This window comes from Tenrec ecaudatus, chromosome 4 (genome assembly GCF_050624435.1).
Source record: "Tenrec ecaudatus isolate mTenEca1 chromosome 4, mTenEca1.hap1, whole genome shotgun sequence".
In the NCBI taxonomy this organism is placed as follows: Eukaryota; Metazoa; Chordata; class Mammalia; order Afrosoricida; family Tenrecidae; genus Tenrec; species Tenrec ecaudatus.
Window position 1 is genome coordinate 50,941,017 of NC_134533.1, and position 24,668 is coordinate 50,965,684.

Consider the following 24,668-nt stretch of genomic DNA (forward strand, 5'->3'; position numbering starts at 1 on the left):
CTCAGCCCAGCTAGCGGTTGGGCCTTGGTTGGGCCTTTTGAAGGGTGATTAAAACTAAGCAGAATCACTTGGGGTCAAAGTCATCCACCACCACTGGCTTCTATGTGACAGTTACGTCGCCGTCTCCCCTGACAGGGTACTTAGGTCTGGTGGGAGGGAAGCAGGAGCCATCTCAGCCTCTGCCTTGCCCTCCAAGTAACAGAGGGCACCCGCTGAGATTACAGCCAGGGGCCCTCACAACAGCGTCACCCAAAGGGGCCCCTCGCTGTCCGCAGTCAGTTCTCCACCGTCCTTAGGATCTGAGTACAATCCTGTGCTCTTGACCACTGGGTCACCTGCCTCAGTCAAGGTCTTGCATCTGAAGACACACTGGGGGATGGAACAGGGTGGAGGCAAGTGAGAAATCTTGACCCCTCAGTCATATCTGGTGGCAACTAGAATGAAAACCTGGACCAGTGAGGCTGAGGATGGCAGCTTAGTGTTTGTCACCTGAAAAGATTTAGATGCTATCTTATTACAGCCTCCACCTTAAATTACATGGAAGTACTTGCTGGAAGGGGACACTAGCAGGGCCCAGCTTCCCCAGGAAGGAGGTTCAGAAAGAATTAAGTGTAACCTGAGCAGAACATCAAAAGACACACAGAGTGAGAACCTTCTGCTTGATGATCAATTAGCAATGGATGGCCATTTATTAGCACTGGGTGGTCACTTCCGCAGTGGCAGCAGGAAGGAGTGGGGTGTGTGGGGGGCAGTGCTCTGGCCAGAGTTCTAGTTTTCATTGCGCCATGCTCCTGGGGGTACATGGGGGTGGGGTGGGAGAGAAGAAGGCTCACAAGCCCATTTCACAGAAGGAGACGCTGTAGCATGAAGGAGAAACTCCAGTCCGAAGCTCACAGTGTCCTCTTGGGGACAGCTTAGTCTGGCAGGCTCACCTTGTGGCATCACAACTCTGCCTGTTCTGGTAAACACCTGGCTGCAACCAAATCAGCCTGCGGGGTGCACATTTGCAGAGATGGAAGGGGTTGGGGAGTGGCCTTTCAGGGCTCTGGGGATTCACCAGAAGCAAGACTGGGTGGGATTCCTCTGGGTGTTTCCTCTCAACACTCCGGACTCCACACAAGACAACCCTCCCCCGCACAGCCCACAGACAGCCACTCTTACAATCAGTATGGCAGAACAGGAAGCTAGAAATGCAAATCCAATGAATGGGATGTGGGCCTTTCTCCCCGAAAGAAACACAGAGCAATGGATGCAATCATCCAAGTGGCGGTAGCTAGCGGCTCTGAGAGGTTAGCAGGACCTGCTTGATGCTGCAGTCTTTGTCTGGGGAGAATGTGCAGGTGGATGGGCAGCAAGCCCTCCCTTTCCCCGCCATGGGGCGCAGCCGCTTCCTTTCTGGAGGTAAGCATGAGCAAGTGTGAGCCTTTTATTTGTTGGGCTTAAGGGAGGCCAACTTAAAGCTGGGGGAGCACAGGAGGAAACGCCCCACATGGCCCACACCTAGAACTGAATCCCGGGGAGTGCTGGGCAGAGGGTAATGGTTTGAAATAATGGAGTGGGTTCTTCGTATTGCAGGGGGAAAAAAGCTGTGGTCTCGTCCTTGCTGTGTGACACCAGATAAAAGACCTGCCTTCTCTGAATCTGTTGCTTCACCCAGCTGGGGGTCGTGGTGATGCTTTTCCTCCCAGAGATGGGGATGCAGGAGAAATGCAGCGTCAAAACTGAGACAGAGCACTAGCTCATCTCTCACCTGTAGGCTCCTGACTCAGCGTGACTCAGGTGGTGCAGGTGGGTTATAGCTCTTTGGAGAAAGCCCTGCCACCCACCGCTATCAAACCCCCTGAGGGGAGGGGGTGCAGTTCCACTGCAGTACACAGGGAGGTTGCCACGAGGGGGAGTCCACTTGGTTTTGTTAGGTAGCAAGAAGCAGGGATGTGTAAGGGGCATGCCCCATATTCAGGGCCCCAGTGTAAGGGGCATGCTCCATATTCAGGTGCGCGGTCGACCACGCCTCCCAGCCGAAGGCCTTAAAGGCTGGAACTTTGAGACCACAGCCCACTTTTCCAGCTGCTCCTCTGCCTTCTGCTCCGCCGTGCCAAGGTCTCTCTGGCCTCAGGCCGCCACGTGTGGGTGCGCAGTCCCCCGAGGTGGCCCATGTTCAGTGACTGTAAAACCGGAAACTTCTTCTGTCCTTTATAAAAACTCACTTGGATCACAAACCAGGCTTTGGTGTCAATTCTTTCTCATTAGAAGCCAAGATCTGATGCCTTTCCGACCCAAGAAACCCGAGAAACCTAACAGTTAACACCCAGGTCAGCTGCTGGGATGGAGAAGTGAGGTGCAGAGGATACCGGTGCCGCACAGGACCCCACCTCTTCCCTTCCCTCTGGGCTGCCCAGGCCCGGGTCTGCTTTCTGTGCAGCTGTTGGGGGACGTGGTGCCCTTGCTGCGGGCAGAAAACATTTCTCCAGGCCTGCTTCCTCCTGGGGGGTGGGGCAGCCATGGAAGGCAGAACACCTGGCCGGCCGGCCGGCCACAGCCACTGGGTGTTTGTGTAGTGTTTAATCATTAGAAGGTGGCGGGTTCTGAACCCCAGGGCACGGGCAAATAAGTCAGCCATATGCCCCTGCTTATTGGCGTCTGTTTTACGAAGGCTTCTCTCCAAGGCCACAGCTCTGTCCTCCGGCACGGCCAGCTCTGGGGGAGCTGGGGCAGGCGACTCCCCAAGGGCACAGAGGGGCATCGCCCAGCCAGAGAAACCCACTGTGTGCTGGTGCCCTGTGTGTTGGGGCCGGGCTGCAGGTTGTGAAGTGGGCCGGTGCTGGGTGGCCCAGTTCAGGGGTTTGCACTTTATCCTGCTTAGGACTGTAAGCAGGGGGGTGACGTCTGGGGTCAGACTATGCGGGATGTCCCGGAAATGCTGAATGCAGGCTGGCGGGCGACGTCCAAGAAAGCAGGGAGGGCGAGGAAGAGGCCCAGCCCCCAGGCTCCGGTAGGACTCACACCTGAAGCCCTGAGCTGAGCTCTGGCACCGGAGTGGCTGGGTCATTAGCATGACAAGTGGTGCCTGGGAGCAGAGGGCTCCTGAGCAAGGGTTCCTGCCGGGACTTTCCGGGTCAGCTTGCAGGCTTGGCTGCCCCCACCCCCTGCCCGCCTTTATTCCAGATCATTAACAGCCGGCCCTTTGGAAGACTTCGTGGGGCCTTTGTTTGAAAGGAGAAGCGGCTGGGACATTTAATTGCCTCTGCTAGGAGCCCTAGTCACTCCCACCACCCTCCCCCTGCAGCCCCGGCCCAGGGCTTGTGGCTTGGAACCTAATCAGTGTGGGTTCCGAGGCCCTCCTCGCAGGAAGGTTCTGATCTGCACTTCCAAAGGCAGAGCTGGAATTACAGCCGGCTGTAAATGGGAAGTTCAAATCCACAGGGTCATAAACCTCTTTCAGGCGCAGCTGCAAGCCCTTTGCAGGAGCTTGCGCAGGTTTGGCACCTCTGAGGGTGTTAGCCCGTGCTTGGTCTGCGGGGGTGCTCCCACGGGCAGGGCTCCTGCTGGGGCGGCTTTGAGGGTGCTGAACATGGCAGCTGTGTCCAGTCACCCACTGGGCTCATCGCAGGCCTCATGTTGGATCTGCACCTTTTCCTCCCAGCGGAGTACATCAGAGCAGTGCCCCTGAGGGAGGTCAGGCACTGAGTGAGACCATCCCGGAGCAGAAGGCACGTCCTAAGGGGCCCCGGGGGCGGGGTGAGTCCGCAGTTTGAAGGTACCTGCAGCTCCACGGAAGGAAGACGGGCTTTCTACCCCTGCAAAGCTTCAATGCTGAGAACCCACAGGGATAGTTCTCCCCTGGCTGAGAAAACTGTCCACTTCCCGGCCTCACTTCCTTCATCTGTGAACTGGGCGCTGCTGGGGTCCTGCCTGGGGCTGCCGGCACCTTGGGAAGAAGGACAGGGGGGAGACTTCCCAGAGAAGCAGGACTGGAGCCCCTGTTCTGGAGCATGAGCCAGCATGACTCAGCAGGTCCCTCCTGGCTAGGGAAGAGCTGGACCTGAGATTGAACGCATCAGCCTGGGCACTCCTCCCCCTTGCAGAGCTCTGCTGAACACTGGCTGAAGAGTCAGGCCAACATGCCACACCCCAGGCTCTGTGAGATTGGGGTGATGCCTGTCCTGTCAGGGCTTCTGAGAGGCTGGCTAGACTGAGAATGTGCATGAAGCATGGCCTCGAGGGGCAGAACACAGGAACATGACCGTAGGGCACGTCAAATGGTTCCCTGCACATCTTATAAAACAGGAACCAAGACTGCTCCCCAAGCCACCACGCCCTGGAGTCCTCAGCCTTCCACCTGGCTGTAGTCACAGATTGCTGGTAAGCCCTTACCCAACAGACCAAAGCACCACAGTGGCCAGGAAGATCTTTTAATTTTATTTCATATATATATATGCGTGTAAATTTTTTATTAAGAGATCATCTTATTGGGGACTTTTACAACTCTTATAACAACCTATACATCAATGTATCAAGCATATTTGTCCATATGCTGCCACTGTTCTTTTCTAGATATTTACCTTCTTTCGAGCTCTATTTATTTTGGAAGATCTTTTTACAGCTTTGTTTTGCCATGGGGAGATGGTAGGACTGGGAGTCCCATTCCCCAGACTCAGTGACAAGAAACGCAGGGGGGTCTGAGGTTGGTGCCCACTGAGCCATGCAACCTCCTCATTTCCCTTGATCCCCACTAATCTCCTCCACACAAGCTTCCAACATCCCTCAAAATGCCAGTCTCCCCCCAGATCTCTTTTCAGGCAATAATGCTGTACCGAGAACCATGGATTAATGAGAGAGCGAGCAGTCAAAGTGCGAGAGGAATGTGGGGCAGCAACGGGGGCTCCCGAGGCCGCCACCTCTGTCTGCCTGGGCCCTGAGATAGAGCACAGCACACGGACCACTGTGTGGCACTCACTGCAGCAGAGGGCAGCCCAGGAGAAAGCGGCTGAGGCCACCAGCAAGCTACCGGGTCTGACCAAGGAGGAGGACAGGGTCTCTCCGAAGGCTTTCTTTGCTGGGGGCAGTGCAGGTCCTCATGGTGGGACAACATTGCAGCTGTAGCCTGAAGTATCCTGGCTGCTCTCTCAAACAGCACAGGCTGGCCAGAGTTCCCTCAGCAGCAGCAGAGGCTGCACGCTGCACACCGGCTTTCCTTTCAGAAGCCTCTCCTGAAGACAAGGAGACCTGGGAAGGGGCTAGTCTGAAAGGTCAGCGGTCTGGATGGCATCACCTGTGCAGGCCGCTGTGTCAGGGTCAGGTGCTAGGGACACACTTAGGTGGCAGGGGGCTCACTTTTGGAAGGGGGGGCTATAGAGGGCGGCGAGCACAGTGATGGGAAGGAGGACGTGATGGCCAGGGTGCCTGCGTTGGGACCCTCACTTTGCACCTTACACTGTCGTGGCTCTGGGGAAGGCATGGCATGTGGGACACAGAAAGATTTCTCCCAAGTCGTCTCCTCCAAATAGATGTCAAACCCAAGATGCTGCTTGCTACATATGGTGACTGTACACTAGGTCACTGAAGGGAGGTCAGAGGTTATTCTCCTTAAGGGTATCTGGAGCAACCAGACTGTATAGTCTGACTCACCCTCAGTATTCTCCTTAAGGGTATCTGGAGCAACCAGACTGTATAGTCTGACTCACCCTCAGTAGGGCCCACTCCCTTCTGATATTGTTCCCTTGAAGCAGTGCCTGAAGGCAGCCCGGGACCACTCAAGGATGACCAAGGTTAGACCACTATATTGAGTCTAGGTCCACCCATCTGGCCACATATGTACCCCTATTCCTTCCCTTTACTATTGCATGTACACCCCTAGGTCATCTCCCTCCTATTGCTTGTATTGCCTTTGTTATAACCCCTTCTCATGACATACATTGTTATCTGTAATCAGAGGGCCTGCATGCCCCCAATGATAGATAAGCTTTGGTTACAAATCAAACCTCAGGAGAGCTCTCTCCTGCTGTTTTGTCTCCCACCTCTATGTGTCCCACCAAGAGGAGCTGAGAGCATGCTACCATGAAATGTGTCTGACACTTTTATTTTATTCTCTCCCATCTCTCCCTATTCTCTATGACTTTACTATAATCTCTATATATCTTAACCGTACAACTGCGTCTACCAAACCCGTGATTAGTGTGGGGACTGGCTACCCTCACAATGGCACTTTCTAGAGGCTCCTGTGTCAAGTCCTGGTGTCACCAGAGAAGCTTGCACACCCATCCCAAGTGTCCTTTGTCCTCTGGGATGCCAGTGCCACACACAGAGTCTGCCAACTGCCTGGGGAGGAGCCTGAAGTTCCCCAGCACTGCTGAGGCCCACCACCCAGCCCCACTCCCCATAGGCAGCACCCACAGTCTCAATGTCCTCCACAGGAATCAATCTGACTACATTCTGAATGAAAACACCTCCCCATACCCCAAAATGCACGTGGCTGCTCAGTGACTTATATTTGGCCGTAAGTCAGACTATAATCCAGGCGTCCTCAAACTACGGCCCACAGGCCACATGCGGCCCGCCGAGGACATTTATCCAGTCCGCCGGGTGTTTTTTTTACTTCAAAATAAGATATGTGCAGTGTGCATAGGAATTTGCTCATAGGTTTTTGGTTGTTTTTTTTTTAAACTATAGTCCGGCCCTCCAATGGGTCTGAGGGACAGTGAACTGGCCCCCTGTTTAAAAAGTTTGAGGACCCCTAATCCCACAATCACCATCTCCTAATATAATTCTGGCAGGGCCCCACCAGTGAGGACAAATCCCATGGCAATGCAGGACAGCCGGTGATCCCGAGCCGATGGCCCTCCGTCACCCTTCTAACGTAGAACGGAACCCAGCCTCGGAGGAGGTCACCCTCCAACCACATTAAAGATAGGCCTACGATGAAGTGAGCAGTCACACCAGAAGAGCCCGCTCCTTAGGATATCAGCGCCCCACACCAAACAGGCAGCATTTGCCAAAACAAAGTGAGAAAGCTAGGAAGGGGTAGGACGGCAGCAGAGGACCCCAAGGTGGAAATGGGGTGAAGTCAGCACTCGGTGGGGAGAGGACTGCAGTCAAGGTTGTGGGACAATCTGTTTGTAAACTGCTGGATGGTAAATGTTTGTCTAAACAGTCCCTGCACACAGACCACGCACACATACACATATTACACACACACACACAAACGCCACATATCATGTCTCACACACGTGCACAACAGCCAGTCTGACCTCACAGGTGAAGAAGTGGAGAGTGAGAAAGAAAGCCTCTTGTCCAAGGTCACAGTTTGCTGGGAGCAGAGCTGTCCAGGAAACAGGTTCCCTGACTCTAGCCCCCTGCGGTGGTGGGTCCTTAGCATGGGCTGACTAAGTGATCCTCAAGCCGCAGGGATCCTGTGCAGCTGAGCAGACTCACTGAGAAGACATTACTTCCTGAGGCCCAGAGGGCAGAGCACCGATGGATCATTCTCAACTTCTTTTGGCCTCAAAGACCCTTAAAGGCTAAACAGGCCTGCAGCAACAGACAGAGGTTCTGCTGGGACAGACAGACTTTCTGCTGGGCCTGCTGTAGCCTTGGGAAATGCATTCACACGCAAGGTGACCTTGGACAGAAACACGCTCAAAGCTCCTTCCAGCAGTCGGGCATGACCAACTGAAGGTTACACCACAACCTGGGCCGCATCTGCAGGGCCCAGTGTAAGGGCCGCCTGATACAGCCGGTTGATTTCACCCAGCTCGCACATTTCAGGGAGGGAAACGCACAGCCAGGCTGCTCTCTGAAGATCAGCCACAGAAGGGGAGACCCATGGCTCTCTCTGATACTTGAAACGTGTCTCTAAAGGACTGCTCAGATCATGGGGAGCAAGAGAGCACTTTGTGCTTTGTACTAATAACAGCAAACTCTCCGGGGGGGGGGCTGTATCTTACCCCCCCCCAGTGTTATGGATTGGATTATGCAAGCAGCCCTCCCCCACCAAGTATATGCTGTTCATCCCTGTGCTTGTGGTCACAAGCCCATTAAAGAAATGGGCTTCCTTTGTTCTGTTAGTGAGACCGGATGCATGGGGAGCAGGTCTTTATTCAACCTCTTCAGAGAGAGAAAGGGGATGAGATGGGGGATGAGAGCTGCCCCCCCCCCCACCCAGCAGAATCCCCAGCGACAAGGGCTTTCCTCCAGAGCCAGCAGTCTCTGAGCTCCAGTTAGCTGCCATGGAGCCACTCACTGTGACCCCCTGCCCTTAGACGCCTGCCCAGCAACACACAAGCCCCCCCACACAAGGCTGCACCTCAGACACGGCTTAGGTCTCCCTTGTAGAAGGCAAGAGTGCTACTGGAACAGTGGTTCTCAACCTGGGGCTTGAACGATCCAGTCACAGGGGTCGCCTGCTTCCTAACAGTAGCAAAATGACAGGAAGTAGCAACCAGGATAATTTTGTGGTTGGGGTCACCACCACATGAGGAACTGCATTAAAGGGTCGCCGTGCTAGGAAAGTTGAGAACCGCTGTCCTAGAACAACCAAGGACCCCTCCAGATGGCACTCAACAAATGCTCAACAACCATCAATCAACGACCATCAAGGTGTTCTACAAGCTATCCTCCAAAAAAACCCCAACTTGTCAAAAATATTTTGTCGTGGTCCCACCGGCCTACGGCATTGGTAAAAACTCCTGAGCCAGTTCCACCACCATGCTCCTAACCCACCAAAAGATGGCCCCTCCTGCTCCCTGTGAAAGACGCTCAGCATGGGGGAGGCTGAGATGGGGCCAGCCGACCACCGCAGTGTTGATTACTGTGAACACGGGCAGCTCTCAGAGTTAGTGTGGAGCATGGCGACCGCTTGCCAAGCTTCACTATCAACCAGTTGAACGTCAAAGAGACATCTCGTTTAAAATACGTGTGGTTTTGCCAGTAACTACTTAGCACGGGGCCTGGCATCTGCAACAAACACAGTCCATAGCTGATGAACTCATGATCAGAGTGGGCTAGAGGACACCGCTGCTTGATAAGCCTGTGGTGGCCCTAGGAACACATGGCCCAGCTGAAGGGACAGTTCAGCACAGGGCTGCTAACTGAAAGGTGGGTGCTTTGAACATACCAGTGGCTCCGTAGGAGAAGAGAGCTGGCGAGCTGCTCTTGTGAAGATTACAGCCACATGAACCCCTTGGGCCAGATGCACTCTGTTCTATAGGATCTCTATTAGAATCGACCAGCCGGCACACAACAGTCCTAAGTGCACGTCACCATGTCTTGTCGGTTCTCCTTGCAGGCACGTGAAGAATGGCACTTTCCTTCACTTTTGCTAAGGAGCCCTGGTGGTGGGCTGCTAACTGCAAGGTGGGCTGTTCGGAACCACCAGCTGCTCCTCGGGAGAAAGATGAGGCTTTCCACTCTCATCAAGAGTTACAGGCCTGGAAACCCACAGGGGCAGTTCTATCCTGTCCTGTAGGCTCACTGTGAGGTGGGAGTCACCTTTGCATTTAAGTGTAGCACAGGCCTGCCTCTGGCCAATGATGTATGCGTGGAAGTTGCAAGGACCACGTCCAGGTAGAAGTTTTGAGGGACTGTGTGTAGTTTGGCCCTTGCTCTTTGCCCTGGGACTTGTCAATGCTCTGAGAGGCGGCCCCTGAGGCACCCAGGGGCCCAAGGTACGAATGTTGTCCAGCCTACCTTCCCACTGACCTGCGCTGGCCAGAGTGCAGGTAGACTGTTGGAGGTGTTTACTCTGCAGTGTGACCTAACCTCCCCCGACTCTCCTAGGGCACACGTGTCCTTGGAGGTGGAGCCTACGCTTTGGTCCGTGGGAGGAGTAAGGAGAGGAAAAGCTGGTCCCTTTGGGTTTTTCTCGTTGGGCCTCTCACTTTTGCTTCCAGACTGCCCAGTGTTTCTTCGTTCCCACTTTGAACAGCCAAGGCGTCCAGGGGGCACTGTCGGGTGGGCGCTGCTGCCTGCAGCTCATCACACCCTTCAGCTGCTCCAAGGGGAAAAGAAAGCTATCGGTCCCTGTGAAGACTCAGAAACCCCATTATGCCTACAGGTTACCAGTACATGCCTGCTGAAAGGGCAAAACACGTTCTTTGGGAGAAAGACCAGACACCCCCACCCCCCGCTGTGGCATGAGGCAAGTTCAGGGACTGGCAGATTCTCCGGGGCATCCACCACTTGTTCTCTGGGTGCACACACCGCAGGCCTGTGAGCCTGAGCCCATCTTGCCTCAGTAAGCCCCTAGGAGCATTCTTTTGTGGCTTAAGGTGCAGATGGCTTGCTTCCTGTCAGCACCTCTCCCCCCTCTCTTCAGCACAGGTGGCCCCTGCCCGCCGATCCCACAAGAAACAGCTCTGATTTTACAAAGCAGCCTTGGGAGCAGTAATTATTACCCTGCTGCGTGCCTCGCAAACTCCGAGATTTGCCTCCAAGGCTCTTTTTGTGAGCTTTCAAAGGAAAGTGACTTTCTCTCTCTCCCACTTTGTTTCACCTCCCGCAGGCAGGCGGGCAGGAGCAGGGAAAGGGTCCTTGCTGCTAGGTCCTGTGCAGCAGGCACCTTCTCGCTCTGAGGAAATGGGCGGAGGCCCTTGGAGCAGGGGGACTGAGAAGCAGCTCAGGGCACTCAGGTACGACAGGGAAAAGGAGGAGACGCGGAAGGCAGGAGTGAGTGAGTGAGCGAGCGATGTCAATGGATGAATCCAAGCAAGGGAAACTAGAGACTAAGTAATAAGGGAGGAATCAGGAAAGGGGGAGGAAAACACAAGGCAAAGTTCATTTTCACTGGGATTTCTAGGAAGGTTCCTTGGTGTGACATGAAGTCAAGACAGACGCGATGGCTCCCAACACCAAGAACTAGGCGGTTGCCTCAGCGTCTGCGCATTGCCGTCACAAAACTATTCCCTCACGGATGAGAGGCTAGCAGTCCAGATTCCAGGCTTCCCGGACCCTGGCATCTGTCACACCCTCTCTGCCCCCAGCTTCAGTGCCTGGTCAGCTCCTTCCTTTTACATCTCCAAAGTGACAGCCTTCAGATGGGGCCCTCCAGGGATGATGATGTGCTCTCATTACCATAACAAGGAGGACCCTGTTCCCAAGTGAGAGGAAATCCCTCGGTGTGCCTTTAGACAGGGTCAAAGGTCAAGTCACAGACAACTCCCCCCCCCCCCCCCCCCCCCCGTTCCAGGTTGTCATCCTTATGGGAGCAGACTGCCTCACTGTGGCGGGTGAACCAGGGACCCTTTGGCTCACAGAGTGCACTTACTTACTCACTATGCCGCCCCCAGGGCCCCCGCCCTGCAGGCATGAACAAAACCCAGACCAAACTCACAGCAGACCAGTCCATGGCGACTCATAGCAGCCCCTGTAGGACAGACGAGGACTGTCCCTGGGAGTTCCTGAGACTGTAACTCTTTACAGGAGTAGAGATCCCGGCCTTTCTCCCGAGGAGGGGCTGGTGGCTTCAAACTGCTGACCTTGTGGTTATCAGCCCTACGTGTAACCACAAGCCCATCGGGGCTCCCGACTCCACAGGTTTGGGGTTCGGATTCACAACACATCTTTACGAGGGCCATGGTTTGATCCTTAACAGCGGGTCAGTCCTAAAGCACCCCTGCACACATGCAGCCACGGTCAGTATGTCTTTGCTCTTTTCCACATGACCTGTACTCAGAAACCTGTCTCCTTGGTCCCCATGCTCTCCATTGGAGATTGTGTGTGTGTATATACTCTATCTATCTATCTATCTATCTATCTATCTATCTATCTATCTATCTATCTATCTATCATCTATCTATTTATCTATCTATCACCACTACCGGTGTTAAGGGAAAGAAGAGGGCCTTCATGGTGGGCCACTTAATATAGAGACAAGGGAGCTGCCCTGGCCGGCACTGGCTACCTCGTCATGCTCTCAGGCACTACTGTCTCTGCAGCAGAAGTCTATTTCCTTCAGTCAGAGGGATGAAAGGAAGGAAGCAGAGGAAAGGGATGGGCGAGGCGGGGCCCTGGGTGGAGTGTAAACTTAGGAGCCATCGGAGTCTCTCCCTTTGTGAAGGAGCCCTGGCGGGGGAGTGGTTGCGGGTTCGCCAGCGGCCCCTCCGGAGGAGAGAAGTACGGCTTTCTATTCCCATACAGAGTCTCAGTCTCAGAAACCCACTGGATGGCAGCGTGGTGGCTGGTTTGAATTTTTTGGAGGTTCCATTTTTCCGGTACTGTACAGACCTTCCATCACCTTCACCTCGCGTGATCCTCACAGCAGTCCTGTGAGGTATGGATACTTCCTCGGTCTGTTTGTTTCTGTTTGTTCTGAGATAAAAGAACCCACAAGAAACCAAAGCTCAGGGGACTTAAGCAACTTGCGTAGGCGATGAGGAAAGGCGCAAGTCTCTTTAGAGCAAGGCCCACCTGTCTGAGCAGCGGCCGCGGGGCTATGACGGAGAGGGTCAGAAGCAGCGCTGCCCACAGACCCTTCTGTGACAGTGGCAATGGCCCGTGCCCACGCAGCCCAGTGGGGTCACCTCTAGCCACGCGTGGCTCTGAGGACTTGAAGTGTGGCAAGCATGAGTGGGAAGCTGAACTTGCTTTTGGTGACTTTCCATCCGTTTTGAATATCAATGGCCACTCCTTTCTAGTGACTACTGCATTGCTCTGGCAGCTGGGGCTGCCCTCTCACTCCCCCACCCTCCCCTGACAGAGGCTGGCAGAAACCCGGGCAGCCAGCCGGGCGGGGGAGGAGTGGAGTGGTGAAAGAAGGGGAAATGCTCACTGGTCCACTCGGTGTTGCTGGGCAGGTGATGAGCGTGCAGTGCACAGGTTGAGCAGGCACAGGGTGAGGGAAGTGGGCCCATTTGGGGAGGGCTCACTGAACTACCTTGAGCCCCTAGGTCTGGGAAAAGGACCTTTGGCTATTGACTCGATGACCACACAGTGGTCACCCAAGTCCTGAACAGAGAATTCGAAGAGGAAAACAATGGGCCCTCTTCACGCTCTGGCGCCTGAGCCTCCTAGATCAGGACGGGAAAGCCTCAGCCCAGCCTGGGGCTTGCAGCAGTGTGGGCCCTGCCCTCAGTCAGCCCAGGCTTACAGCAGTCAGGATTCACACGTACGCACACATTCCTCCTCCACGCCTCGAGGTTGGCAGTTCAAACTCACCTACTGCTCCCCAAGAGACCACGGAGGCTGCCTGCGCCCGCCCATGCAGACTTACAGTATCCCTTGGCCACTCTATGCAGGGTCACTGTGAGTCGGAATCCACTGGAGGGCAGCGGCTTGGTTTGGGGTTTGGAAGGAGAGAACGGGCCCAGCTTTACTGAGCAAGGGCCTGTGTGTGCCCTGAGACCCCTGAAGGAAGAAGCACATCACGTGCAAAAAGTTTGTGGTTGGGAGCATGATAGGAGGTCCTGGTGAAAGTGGGAGAAAAATGTAGAACAAAAGTCAAGGTCACGAGGAAGACCACCTGCCTGTGGTGGCGGAGGGGTTACACACTGGGCTGCCATCTGCATGGTCATGGTCGGCAGCTCCTCCGAGAAAGACTGGGCTCTGTCCTCCCGGAAACAGTTACGAACTCAGAAACCCACAGGGGTTGGCTGTGACTCGAGAGTCTCGGTCTCCCACAGAGACTGCACACCTGTCGCCCTTGGACTCCCTACAAACCTAGAGCGGAATCCAACCCAGGGGTCCTATTTCAGCAAATCAGACGGGCCTGGCAAGTGGCCAGCAGCACAGCATGCCAGAACAAGCCACCTCTGCTGACCTGATTGGCACATTTGCTCCAAACCGAGGGAGGGGAGAAGCAGCAGGAGGGCCAGGTGGGCGGGATGCAGCGGGGAGCCCAGGGAGAAGGCCGGGAGATCGCGGTTATACCGAGGGTACTGAAACTAATAGTGGGAAATGAGATATGTATTTGTGTGAACTTTCACACAAACCAGTGAAATGTCTAATACGAAGAAAAATAAATTTGGGGACTGAGGGAGAGGAGTCAAAGGACCTTCCTCCTTCCTTTGAATGCAAACTGCTTTGCTCAGGAACCGGAAGCGCTGGGGATGTGGCTCTCTGGCCTCCTCCCTCAGTAACCCAAACCTAATCCAACCCACTGCTATCTAGTTGATTCTGACTCGTGGGGTCTCCACACAGGGTTTTCTGTCACTTTTAGGGGCGCAGACAGCCCCATCTTTGTCCCGGGGGAATGGCTGGCGGGTTTGAACTGCTGACCCTATGGTTAGCAGCCCAGCAGCTAACCCCGCTGTCATGAGGGTTCCTTTTCAGTGGCTAGGGCTCCTCTAAAGAGATGTCCCCAAGTGGAAGGCACAGCCGTAAGGAACGGACTCTGTCCGCCCAATGCTCTTCCTTCAGGAGGCAGAGCAGTAAGGGGCTTGAGCACCGGGTCTGGCTTTGAAGCCCACCTTAGACTCTTGTCAGCTGTGCATCACAGAAAAATCCACTGACCTTCTTGGATCACGATTCCTCCCGGTTTCTGAGACGAGCTGAAACAGCCCCTCAAAGGGCCCAGGTCAGGAACGAATGAGAGGGTGTTTGTAAAGTGGTTGGCAGAGTTCTAGGAACATGGAAACCCACCAGGAAATGGCAATGCAGAAGCTTTTATTATTTTCTGATGAAAGTTGCATTCGGTTTGCGTGGCTGCCATAGCACGGGAGCACAGATTTAGGGGCTAAAAACAAGAGTAACTTATTGCCCGTCCGGTCCCTGGGTTACAAGTCTGATGCAGTCTTGCTGAGCTAATTATCAAGGCTGATGTCCTTCCTGGAGGCTCCCGGGGGAAGCTGCTTTCCTGCCTTTACTCTTTCCCAGAGGCCATCTGCCTTCCCCTTCCACTTTCAAGGACCCTGGTTTGCCGTGGTGGCACCGAGGGTTATGGGCGGGGCTATTAACCACAAGGTCAGCAGTTTGACCCCACCAGCCACTCCTCAGAAGAAAGGTGATGCTCTGTCTGCTCCCATAGAGACTGATGGTCTCAGCAGCCCAAGGGAACATTTCTACTCTGACCTACAGAGTTGCTGTGGCAGTGGGTGATGACACACAGGAGCCAGGATGGCCCAGTGACCTCATGGCTGTTAACCAGATGGTTGGTAGTTCAAAGCCCCCAGCTGCTCCGAGGGAGAAAGACGACAGCCTTGGGAACCCTTGAGATCGCTCTCCTCTGCCCGGTACGGTTGCTGTGGAAGGCAGGGCTTGGGACTTTTTGTGATCACACTGGGCCCCCCTAGACAATCCAATCTTCCCATCTCAATGCTGGCTCACGAACAGTCCCGAACCCACCTCCAACTTTCCTTCGTCCTCGCCACGAGATGGGACCCTGGTCGCCTAGTGGTTATCCTTGGGTTGCAATCCTCAAGGCCAGCAGTTTGAAACCACCAGCCGCTCCCAGGGAGAAAGTGGGCTTTCTATTCGCATAAACAGTCTCAGAAACTCACAGGTGCTATGACGTGGCAACTCGACGGCATGGAGTTTGGGGTTTCGTCAAGGCAGGTAACATAGTCACGTGTTTAGACACACTGCTGTCCAGTGGACTCCAGCTCGCGGTGCCCGCGTGTGTGTGAGAATAGCCTGTGTGTGGATGAAAAGCAGCTTCCCTCCCAAACCTCCCCTTTCAGGGAGCAGCCCAGTGCCAGGCCCACTTGTACTGCCCATGGACTCTCTGGACATCTTCGGGCACCATTACCCCACCTACAGCAGACTTGGGGGCCCTGTGGGACCAAGGAGAAGTCTCTTCCCACCCCTGCTGTGGGCCCTGGGAGCAGTGATGCCTAAAAAGAGGACTGGCTTGAGGACATCCCGGCTTCCCACAAAGTCCATCGGAGCGTTGGGGACCACTGGCCAGGATTAAAACTCTTCTCTCCACATGGGGCCTGGCTATGTGAATGTCCTGCATGGTGCCAGGAGGGTCACTCTGTGCCACACAAATCACAAAGCCAAGTGGGCTCTGGGTTCCCAGAGCTCTTGTGTCATCTGGGCCAGGAAGAAGGGCTTGGTCTGGCAGGCCGCCAAATGCCAGCTTGCATAGTTACATCCTGACACTGAGGAGTCACTGGAGTGTGGTCTCCCAGTTCAGGCTGAAACTGGGGCGGCTCTGAATGTCGGGGCCAGGCCTCCAAAGACAGACAGGTGTGTCTCTCCACAAGCCAGGGACTGTGTGTCGGGAGAGGAAGCATCAGTTTCTCGGCCCTGCTTGGCTTGGCTTTTAAGTACAATGTTGGAGAGCAAGCTTTCACTGAGGTCCAGCCTCAGGCTAACTCCTTACCCCAATGCCGACTTCCTTTGCCTTTGGAAGAATCAGCGTAATAGGGTGCTAGACAGATCTAAAGAAATCAGAGTCTTGGGGCAGGGAATGTATGGATGTGCTTTATACAATTGATGTATGTATATGTATGGATTGTGGTATGAGTTGTATGAGTCCCTAATAAAATGTAAAAGAAGAAAAGAGGAAAAAAAATGATTAGGGCAAAGACTGTACAGATGTGCTTTATACAATTGATGTATGTATATGTATGAACTGTGAAAAGAATTGTATGAGCCCCAATAAATTGTTAAAATAAAATAAAAAAATAAAATATATATAAAAAAAAAAAGAAATCAGAGCCATGGGAGGAATACTATGCAGCCACAAAAAGAAACCAAGTTCTGAAATAGGATTGTGACCTGGATGCGCCTTGGTTGCATTATGCTCTGTGAAGTCAGCCTCAAAGGGGCACGTACTGTATGATCCTGCTTGTACAACGTCACTAGAAGAGGCAGGACACAGAAGGAAGGTCAGCAGCTATCAGGGGCCGGGTCAGCGGGAGACCAGGAGTTACCGCTTTAAAGGCATAGAGTTTCTGTTTGGGATGATGATCAACTTTTGTAAGCAGGGAGTTTTTGGCACAGAATACATATAGAGAAGGCACATATGAGTATAAAGCACCTTACATGCATAGGACACTAACAAACATGTGAGAGCTGCAGGATTTGCCACACACATAAAATGCAGTAGACAGCGGTGATGCTTGCATAGCATGGGGAACGTAATTAATGAAAAGCAGATTGAGATTATTAAAATAGTAAATTTAATTGTATGTCTATATTATCAGCAAAACAAAAACAAAAAGACATTTGGTTCAATAAGCATTTGGAATGGCTTAGAGTTCCTATGTCTTTCTGAGTTAGGTAGTTTATTGTGCCAACCTGGCCGATAAACACGTGGGGCTAATTGAAGGACCGAGAGATAAATGGCTTGGTGAGCCTCGCCTTTCTAGTTCTTGGGTCTCTTGCTTTCTGATGGTCGGACCAGGATGCAGCTGTCTTAGTCAGTTCCCTGCTTCAGCTGGCAAGGCTCACTTCCTGCACGACATCCCTGAGGAGAAGCCACATGGACCTACCCAGATGCAGCCCTGGGTGCTGGAGCAGCCGTGTGGAGACCCCTGCCAGCGCTGAGATGCTTACACTCACTGACTTGGTTTTCCTCCTGCAGTCGGCATCACTGCATGTGTTTTGTGAGATGGAGGAGGACTTTGTGGATTGGTGTCGGACAAATGGGCTAATGTTGGACTTGTGGGCTTGGGCAGCACTGATTTGGGATGTTTTCTTGATGTGCACTTACCCTTTATATAAAACGCTCTCTTATTCATGAGTTTCTGTGGATTTGTTTCTCTAAAGTACCCAGACTGACACAGCTTCCAAAGCCTTCCTCCTGAGCTCATGCACATCCAGCCAGGTTTCTGTCTGGCACCCATCTGGTGACATAGAGATGTTCTGACTCCTTCTGCACCCAGGCATGCTGTTTTGTTTTTTTTTTTGGGGGGGGGGGTTATCTCTATTGATCAGCCCACTGCCTGCTGAAGCACAAAGGTGACAATGGAAGGGACGCAGAGGTAGCAACTTTCCCGGGGCTGTCCCGAAACTTTGCTGGTGTTCTAGGACTTTTGTGGCTTCTGTGGAGACAGCAATGTCCCCCGAAGTTCAGCCATCCACCTATTACTCCAGTGCCTCAACCTCTGTCTGGTGAGGACCCCGTGCCCATTGCTCCTTTGATCTGCCTGCCACCTCCATGCGTCCCCTTCAGTTCTCCCTTCTCAGCCGGCTGCCTCTGGTTTGTTGCAGCAGCCACTGATCACACTCAGGAAAAAGGGAAAAAACAAACGTGGAGCCCAGAGGTGGCAACCTTGAGGAGTGACAGGAGATCAAGGGCAGGCTTGCAGTCAGCAAGAATTATTTCTCAGAAGTCAGCTGGTGACGTACAAGACTCACAGAGCGACATGGTCTTTATCTACCAGGCTCTGAAGGTACACATTCCTATCAGCTATCAGGTACTTTTAATAACCCTGAAGATACCCCAGCCACATCCTGCCACACACAGCCAAGGTCAGCCTGGTAGGGCAGGGCCCTTTCAGGGGTTACCCCAGCATAGCTGCTGTCTGGCGTGGCACTGGGCGGCTAATGGAGCGTCCATTCACACAGCAATCTGCCTTTCCTATGCCAGCCTGTTCCTCTGCAGAGGGCTGATCAGGTCTAGTTCCTCCCCACGGTTCCTCCTGGCTCTGTGGAGAGCTCATGGGATCTGCTGCGTGTCTGTGAGTCTTGAGGAGGGGCCAGCCATCTTTGCATCACGGACTGCCTGAAAATAGCTCTGCCCTGCACTTTTCTTGTTTCAGGTTGAAAGGGAAGGATTCTGGGAAGAGACTGGGTTTTCTGTTTTTACTCGCCAACTTTGGATTGTTTAAAGACTACATTTCCAATCCCAGGAAGGAGAATTGCATTACCCAAATTTCAACCCTCTGCATATTATCTTTTTTTTTGGGGGGGGGTGTGGACACCATTTGTGCTGGTCTTGCCTGAGATCTCACACGAGGCTGCGGTTGGCTCAAGCCTGGGCGAGCATCACCGTAAGCAGGACTCATAAAATAACTATTTTCTTGTGTTCCCCCTAAAATGATGTCCCGTACTACGCATGGTAAGAATCACCCCTTTGGGAAACATTCTTTTGGAGCAGATTGCAGAAGACATTAACATGAAGCGTTTCACGCGGAGAACTCATAAATCCACCACTATGTCACCTTAGCCAAAGATACAGGATTGCTCGGATCGGTTCAGAACATTCTGTTGATTAAAGAAATAGAGCATATTGCTGAGCCATGCAGAATAGCCCACCCCCTACAGGTGAGAATCTCTACAATGATAACAATTTTATCCTCATAATTAAATTCTATTTCTAAAAAGCCATCCTACTTTCAAAACAAAACAAAAGCTCACTGGAGACTTTCCTTTAAAACACGGACACTGATCGATTCCTTCTTAAACCCTGGTGTGGGAGGAGCCAGAAGGCGCCGCTGTCCATTGGTTCCTGCCGGCAGCTCTACCGGCGCACCAGCAAAGGCTCTCCATCTTTGTAAGGCTGGCCCCGAAGCCTTGGGCTCCGAGAGCAAGCAGCAGCTCAGCTGTGATCTATAATAATTCCATTAACCCGGCGATGGAACAGGGTTAATTATTACACCGCCTAGTGTAATTATTAAACAAATCACACTGCCTGGCGAGCATCCTGCCTTGGCCGCCAGGGGAAATGTACCTTGTAAGGTCTGCATTTTATGCTAATAGATCTGCTAACCAATTGCACACACGCTTACTGGAGGATGCAAACAAGCAAGTAAGTTTGGCCAATTGTGAAACCTCCATGGGGGGGTGGGGCGTGGGTGGCAAAAATGGTTGTTGGTGGTGTGTGTGCATGTTTCCTGTATAAGGTTTACTATAAAGTTGCTGGCTTCAGAGAGGTTTCGAGAAAGCCATTCCCAAATGGTTCTTCTTGCTCTGGCATTTTCTAAGCCACGCCTTCCATGTGACAGGAAAACAGCTGACTGGGCCCCAAGGTCACCCCACCCCGCTCGGAAACTGCGGGGTGAAGGGGGCTTTTGTGGCAGGGCCAGGGCCAGAACCCATGCAGCCCAGCCTTCCCTCAGAGAACAGAGAGGGCTCACGTGATTTACACGGAACGGTGGCCGTCTGTCCAACGTGCAGGGCCTCCTTTTTCTGAAGCCAAAGGAGCACAGAAGCTTCCAAGCACTTTGTAAAATGTGGACTTTGCTAAGAGAGAAACAGGAAGGTGTCCCTCTGTTACCACTTTGCCTTCTGGCTCATGGGTGGGGGTGCTGCTGTTGTGAGGGGTCCCTGAGCAGATCTTGGGCTGGTGGTGGCCCCGTATTAGAGTAGAACCGTCCCATAGGATGTGCAGGAGCTCTGGTGACACCGTCAAGTAAGCGTTAGATTGCCAACCACAAGGTCAGTGGTTCAAAACCACCAGCTGCTCCCTCCATAGGAGGAGAACCTCAGAAACTCAGTACGGGGTCACTAGGAGTCAATCTCAACTGGGTGGCCGTGGGTGGTGGCTGTAGGGTTTGCTTGGCTATAATCTTTATGGGAGGAAATCGCCAAGTCTTTCCCCACGCAGCCACTGGGTGGCCTTAAACTGCCCATCTTTCGGTCAGCGGAGGAGTGCTTAATGGTTATGCCGCCAGGGGTCAGTGCTCGCCCCAGACGCATTGGCATCACAAGTCAGGCACATCTATGTTCCATGCTTGGGCTCATCAACCCAGAGGTGGCCAGAAGTCCAGGGTGTCAGGAAGTGGGGGACACCAGAGCAATAAAAGGTACTGAACTCTACTGCAAGAGGGGACCTTGGAAACCACACCGTCCGAGTCTCTCCTGGAACAGCCTGCCCGAGGCCAGCACCACATGCGGAATGGAAACCTGGGGACAAACGTTCCTCCTTCTGCATCCGAGTGTGTCCTGAAGCGCTGTTCTTTGTTGGCAGTGGTGGCAATAAAGATTGGCCAATGCATATTATGCCAGTTCCTCGACATATGGGGAGGGGGCTGCCAGAAGTTCATGGAAGATAGAATTAAAAGGAGTGCCCTTTGTATAAGCATATGGCCTTCCTCCTTGCGGCCCGTCACCCGGCAACAGGAGTCTCGTGAGGAAGCCTGCCCCAAGAAGGCGGGTCAGGGCAGCTCCCTTGTGCACACACACCTGGGCATCGCCAGGGACTGTTGCACGGGGCAGTACCTAGAAAGCTGGCAACTGAGCGGAAGTTCAGCAGGTCCCCAGAGTCTCTGGAACTGACAACAATGCAGTCGCAACATTCAAAACAACAGAAGCGCCCCACGCCCCAACTACCTTTGTTCCTGCTGTCAGAAGCACCCTGTCTACCCACAAACGGGCCTGCAGAGCCTCTCCACCTGCTGGGCCACACACTCCTCCAGATCCCATAAGGGAGCAGCTGGTGGCCCTCCCTGCCACCGTGCATGTCTCAGCGCACCAGGCTGACCTCTGCATCAGGCTGGCCCCCAGCATCCCCAGCAGCATGCTCACCTGTCCGCGTCTCCGAGGCCCAGGGAGGCATTTGGTTGAAGGGTCTCGCGCACCACAGCCATTCCATCAGGGAGCCGGTTCAGGCGTCGCGTGTAGAGGCCGAGCCCACCATCCGTCATGTACCTTTGAAAGGAGAAGAGGGCGATGTAACCGGTTGTGGCTGAAGTCCTGGGCGGTCCTGTCATTCAGACCCAGGAGCCTGCAGGGTGGGCTTGGGTGCTAAGGGAAAGCACTGCGGATACCCAGGGCCCCTGGAGCGGATCAAAGCCCAAGGCTGGCTTGGCTGCGGACGCAACCGAAGGGCTCACCAACCTGTTGGCAAGTCAACAGCTCGGTTAATGAAGCCCAGCTCACAGGAAGCTGGGCAGCACACAGGCACAGTGAATAAAGGAACTGTCAGCTGTCCCTGTGACTTCTTGTGAGTATGGCGGTTACAAAGGCAGGTGTTCCACCTAGGCGATGTGAAGGGAACCGACGCGTCATTAGCAAATCACAGCAACACACCACACAAGGGTGCGGTGGGGAGGGCAGGCGAGAACAGTGAGAGATTTGAAGAGCCATGCTGGAGGTCTGGCTCCAACACCCCGTCCCTCCTGGGGCATCCCAGGTAAGCCATTTCTCTGTGTCCTAGGCTTTCCACCATAGGGAGATCGGGGACGCGCCAGAGAACAAAGCACATCTCTCTGGGAAGAGATACAGCCAGAACGCTGCTCCCTGGAGGCAAGGAAAGCGAGACGGACATGCCAGGAACTCGAAAATCTGACTCAGAGCGACCTAGACAGACGGTGTGGAACCGACCCCGAAAGGCATCAGAAAACACACTTGTTTTGCATTTTAAGCAGCGGATAAGAACACAGAGGGCGATTAGCATGGAAAAGCCAGCTGAACCCAGCCACCAACTGCTTCGCTGCCTTTGGCCTTTAACTTGGGCGTCCATGGGGTAGATGTTGGGGTTCTTTGTCTTGACTCAAGAGTGGGGAAGAAGTTCTCATTAGAGCCAGCTGGTGTGAGAAGCAGCTGCCAGGATGGGCCAAAGGAAGGTCAGTGCTGAGGAGTGAATTATGACACCCTCACCCCAAATGCGGTGTCCAGCCTCAAGCTCACATCACTGGAAAGGGTTTCTTTGTCCCGTCTGTGAGAGCGTTGGCAGGGGGTGTGTCATAAACCGGTCCTAAGACGTTAGCAGTCACAGATGGAGGAAAAGACGGAGGTCACACGATCACCAAGGACCTTAGGAACAGAAGGTGAAAAGAGACAAGGTGCTTTTTCCAAGAGCCTTTTTCTAGAGCCAGCCGCTCAAATCCAGACTGGCAGCCTCCTGCTCGGTGAGAAAACAGGCTTCTGCTGTCCCGGCGGCATTTCTCCTACGGTGGTGTGTCCTAAGACAGGGGTGTCCAGGGTAAGGCGTTTCAACTGAACATCTCTGATGCTTGCATCCCTGTCCCTATGGATGACCCTGATGATCATGGATGGATGGATGATGGGCAGAGGGTATGATTTGCGTTGCCCTCTGTTGGTTGGAGTCACTGACACCAGCAGTCTGTGGCTGTGTGAGAAAGCAGCCCCGTGGACTGAGGTTTGCACAACCCCGTCCCTGTGGACGAGCCCTGGGGCCCAGTGGAAAGGCTGGGGGTCGAGCTCCATAGGAGGAAGATGCAGCAGTCTGCTTCCCTGAAGATCACAGCCTTGAACCCTGAGAGGTACTTCTGTCCTCTAGGTCACCGTGAGTCACAAAGGGCTCGATGGCAGCGGGTCTCACGGTGAAAACGAAACCCCAGATATATATATTTCAAAGAATCATTGAATTGCATACTTTAAAATAATGAGTTTTATGGTATATGAATTATATTTCAATAAAAAAATAAAATGAAAACAATATAAAACACAAAGAAAAATCATAATAGATAGAGTTCAATTATTTGGCTAATTGCTTTAAGTTTTTTTTATTGACACAGAATTTACATATAATTCAATGCTTTATACATATTAAAAAAGAGCTTGTGGATGTAATTGCTTTTCAATGCTTGTCTCTCACACTAGACAATAAGCTCCTTGGTGACAAGGACTGTTCTTAGTTAATTAAATCTATCTCACCTAGCACACCGAACAAACAAAAACCAATCTCACCGCCATCGAGTCAACCCCAACTCACGGTGACTCTGTAGCACAGAGCACAACTGTGCCTGTGGGTTTCGGAGGCTGTAACTCTTTACTGCAATAGAAAGCCTCGTCTTTCTCCCAAAGAGCGGATGGTGGTTTAGAACTACTGACCCGAGGTGTAACAGCCCAACTCTTGACCACACTGAGTGCTGGTTAAATATTTTATTTGTGGCATGCATGAACATACCCAAAAGACACAGCCATATAATAAGGTTTAGCAAAAACTCTTTTTAAAAGGATACTTATGATAGTTCGTTTCTTCCTGTTAGATGTTAGCAAACTTGACACCTAAGACATACAGCAGAGCAAATGAAACACCCCATTCGCTGTTCATCATCCATCCATCCGATGAAGTAATTCTTGACCTAGGGTCTAGCAGTGGACGACGCACACCAGTATTCTTACTAGCCAAATCAAAAATCCAAATTCAATACCATTGAATCAATTGTGACTCACAGTGACTACAAAAAAGAGTTAAACTCCCCCCTTTGGGCTTCTGAGATTAAATCTTTCCAGAAGTGGACTGCCTCGTCTTTCTCTGGTAGAGTTCCAAGCACTGACCTTGTGGTCAATTTGAAGTCCTCTATGCATCACAGCTCCTTCTCTAACTAGCTGGGGGGGGGGGGGGGGGCGCACCTGGGCCCAAAAGCATTAGCTTTGCCTGAGGTTGGATTATTTTATTGAATGTCCTTTCCAGGAGAATTCGATGGGATCTCTTCACAACACAATGTGCTGCATCATTAGGCAAGGCAGTTAATTTCGATTTCAGCAAGCCTGCCCAGCCAAAGAGATAAACACAACTTTTTCAACTGGGGAGATCTTGTCAAAGGACAAACAAACTAATTTTAGCATTCATTTCCCTACTGGATTTTTATTGCTGGTGAAATAGCACATGAGGTTGAGCGATTGCACGCACTGAACCTGTGGATGAGGCCCCCCCCCACCACTAAGGCAGAGGAGAGCCCAGAAAACACTGCAGAGACGGAAGGCTGAGCACACCTGTGGCCGTGTGACTTTGACCCCAAAAGGACAACCAACGAAGCTAGCTGGGAGGGCTCTGAAGAGAGGGGGCTCAGTGTGCCAGTTTGGCTTGCCAATGGATGCTGGGAATTCTGCCTTTATTAAGGGAAGGCAAAGAGCATTCTAGACCCTCTGCCTTC

The 24,668-nt window shown here is 52.9% G+C and overlaps 1 protein-coding gene across 3 annotated transcripts in view; it reads right to left on the minus strand.

The window, feature by feature from the left end:
* The window catches only part of NAV2 (neuron navigator 2), a 396,305-nt gene that overhangs the window by 105,340 nt on the left and 266,297 nt on the right, over positions 1 to 24,668 (minus strand). For all 3 annotated transcript variants that reach the window (XM_075545975.1, XM_075545974.1, XM_075545973.1), the window contains one exon: positions 21,349 to 21,471. In XM_075545975.1, the coding sequence (XP_075402090.1) occupies positions 21,349 to 21,471 (123 nt within the window). The remainder of the gene's footprint in view (positions 1 to 21,348; positions 21,472 to 24,668) is intronic.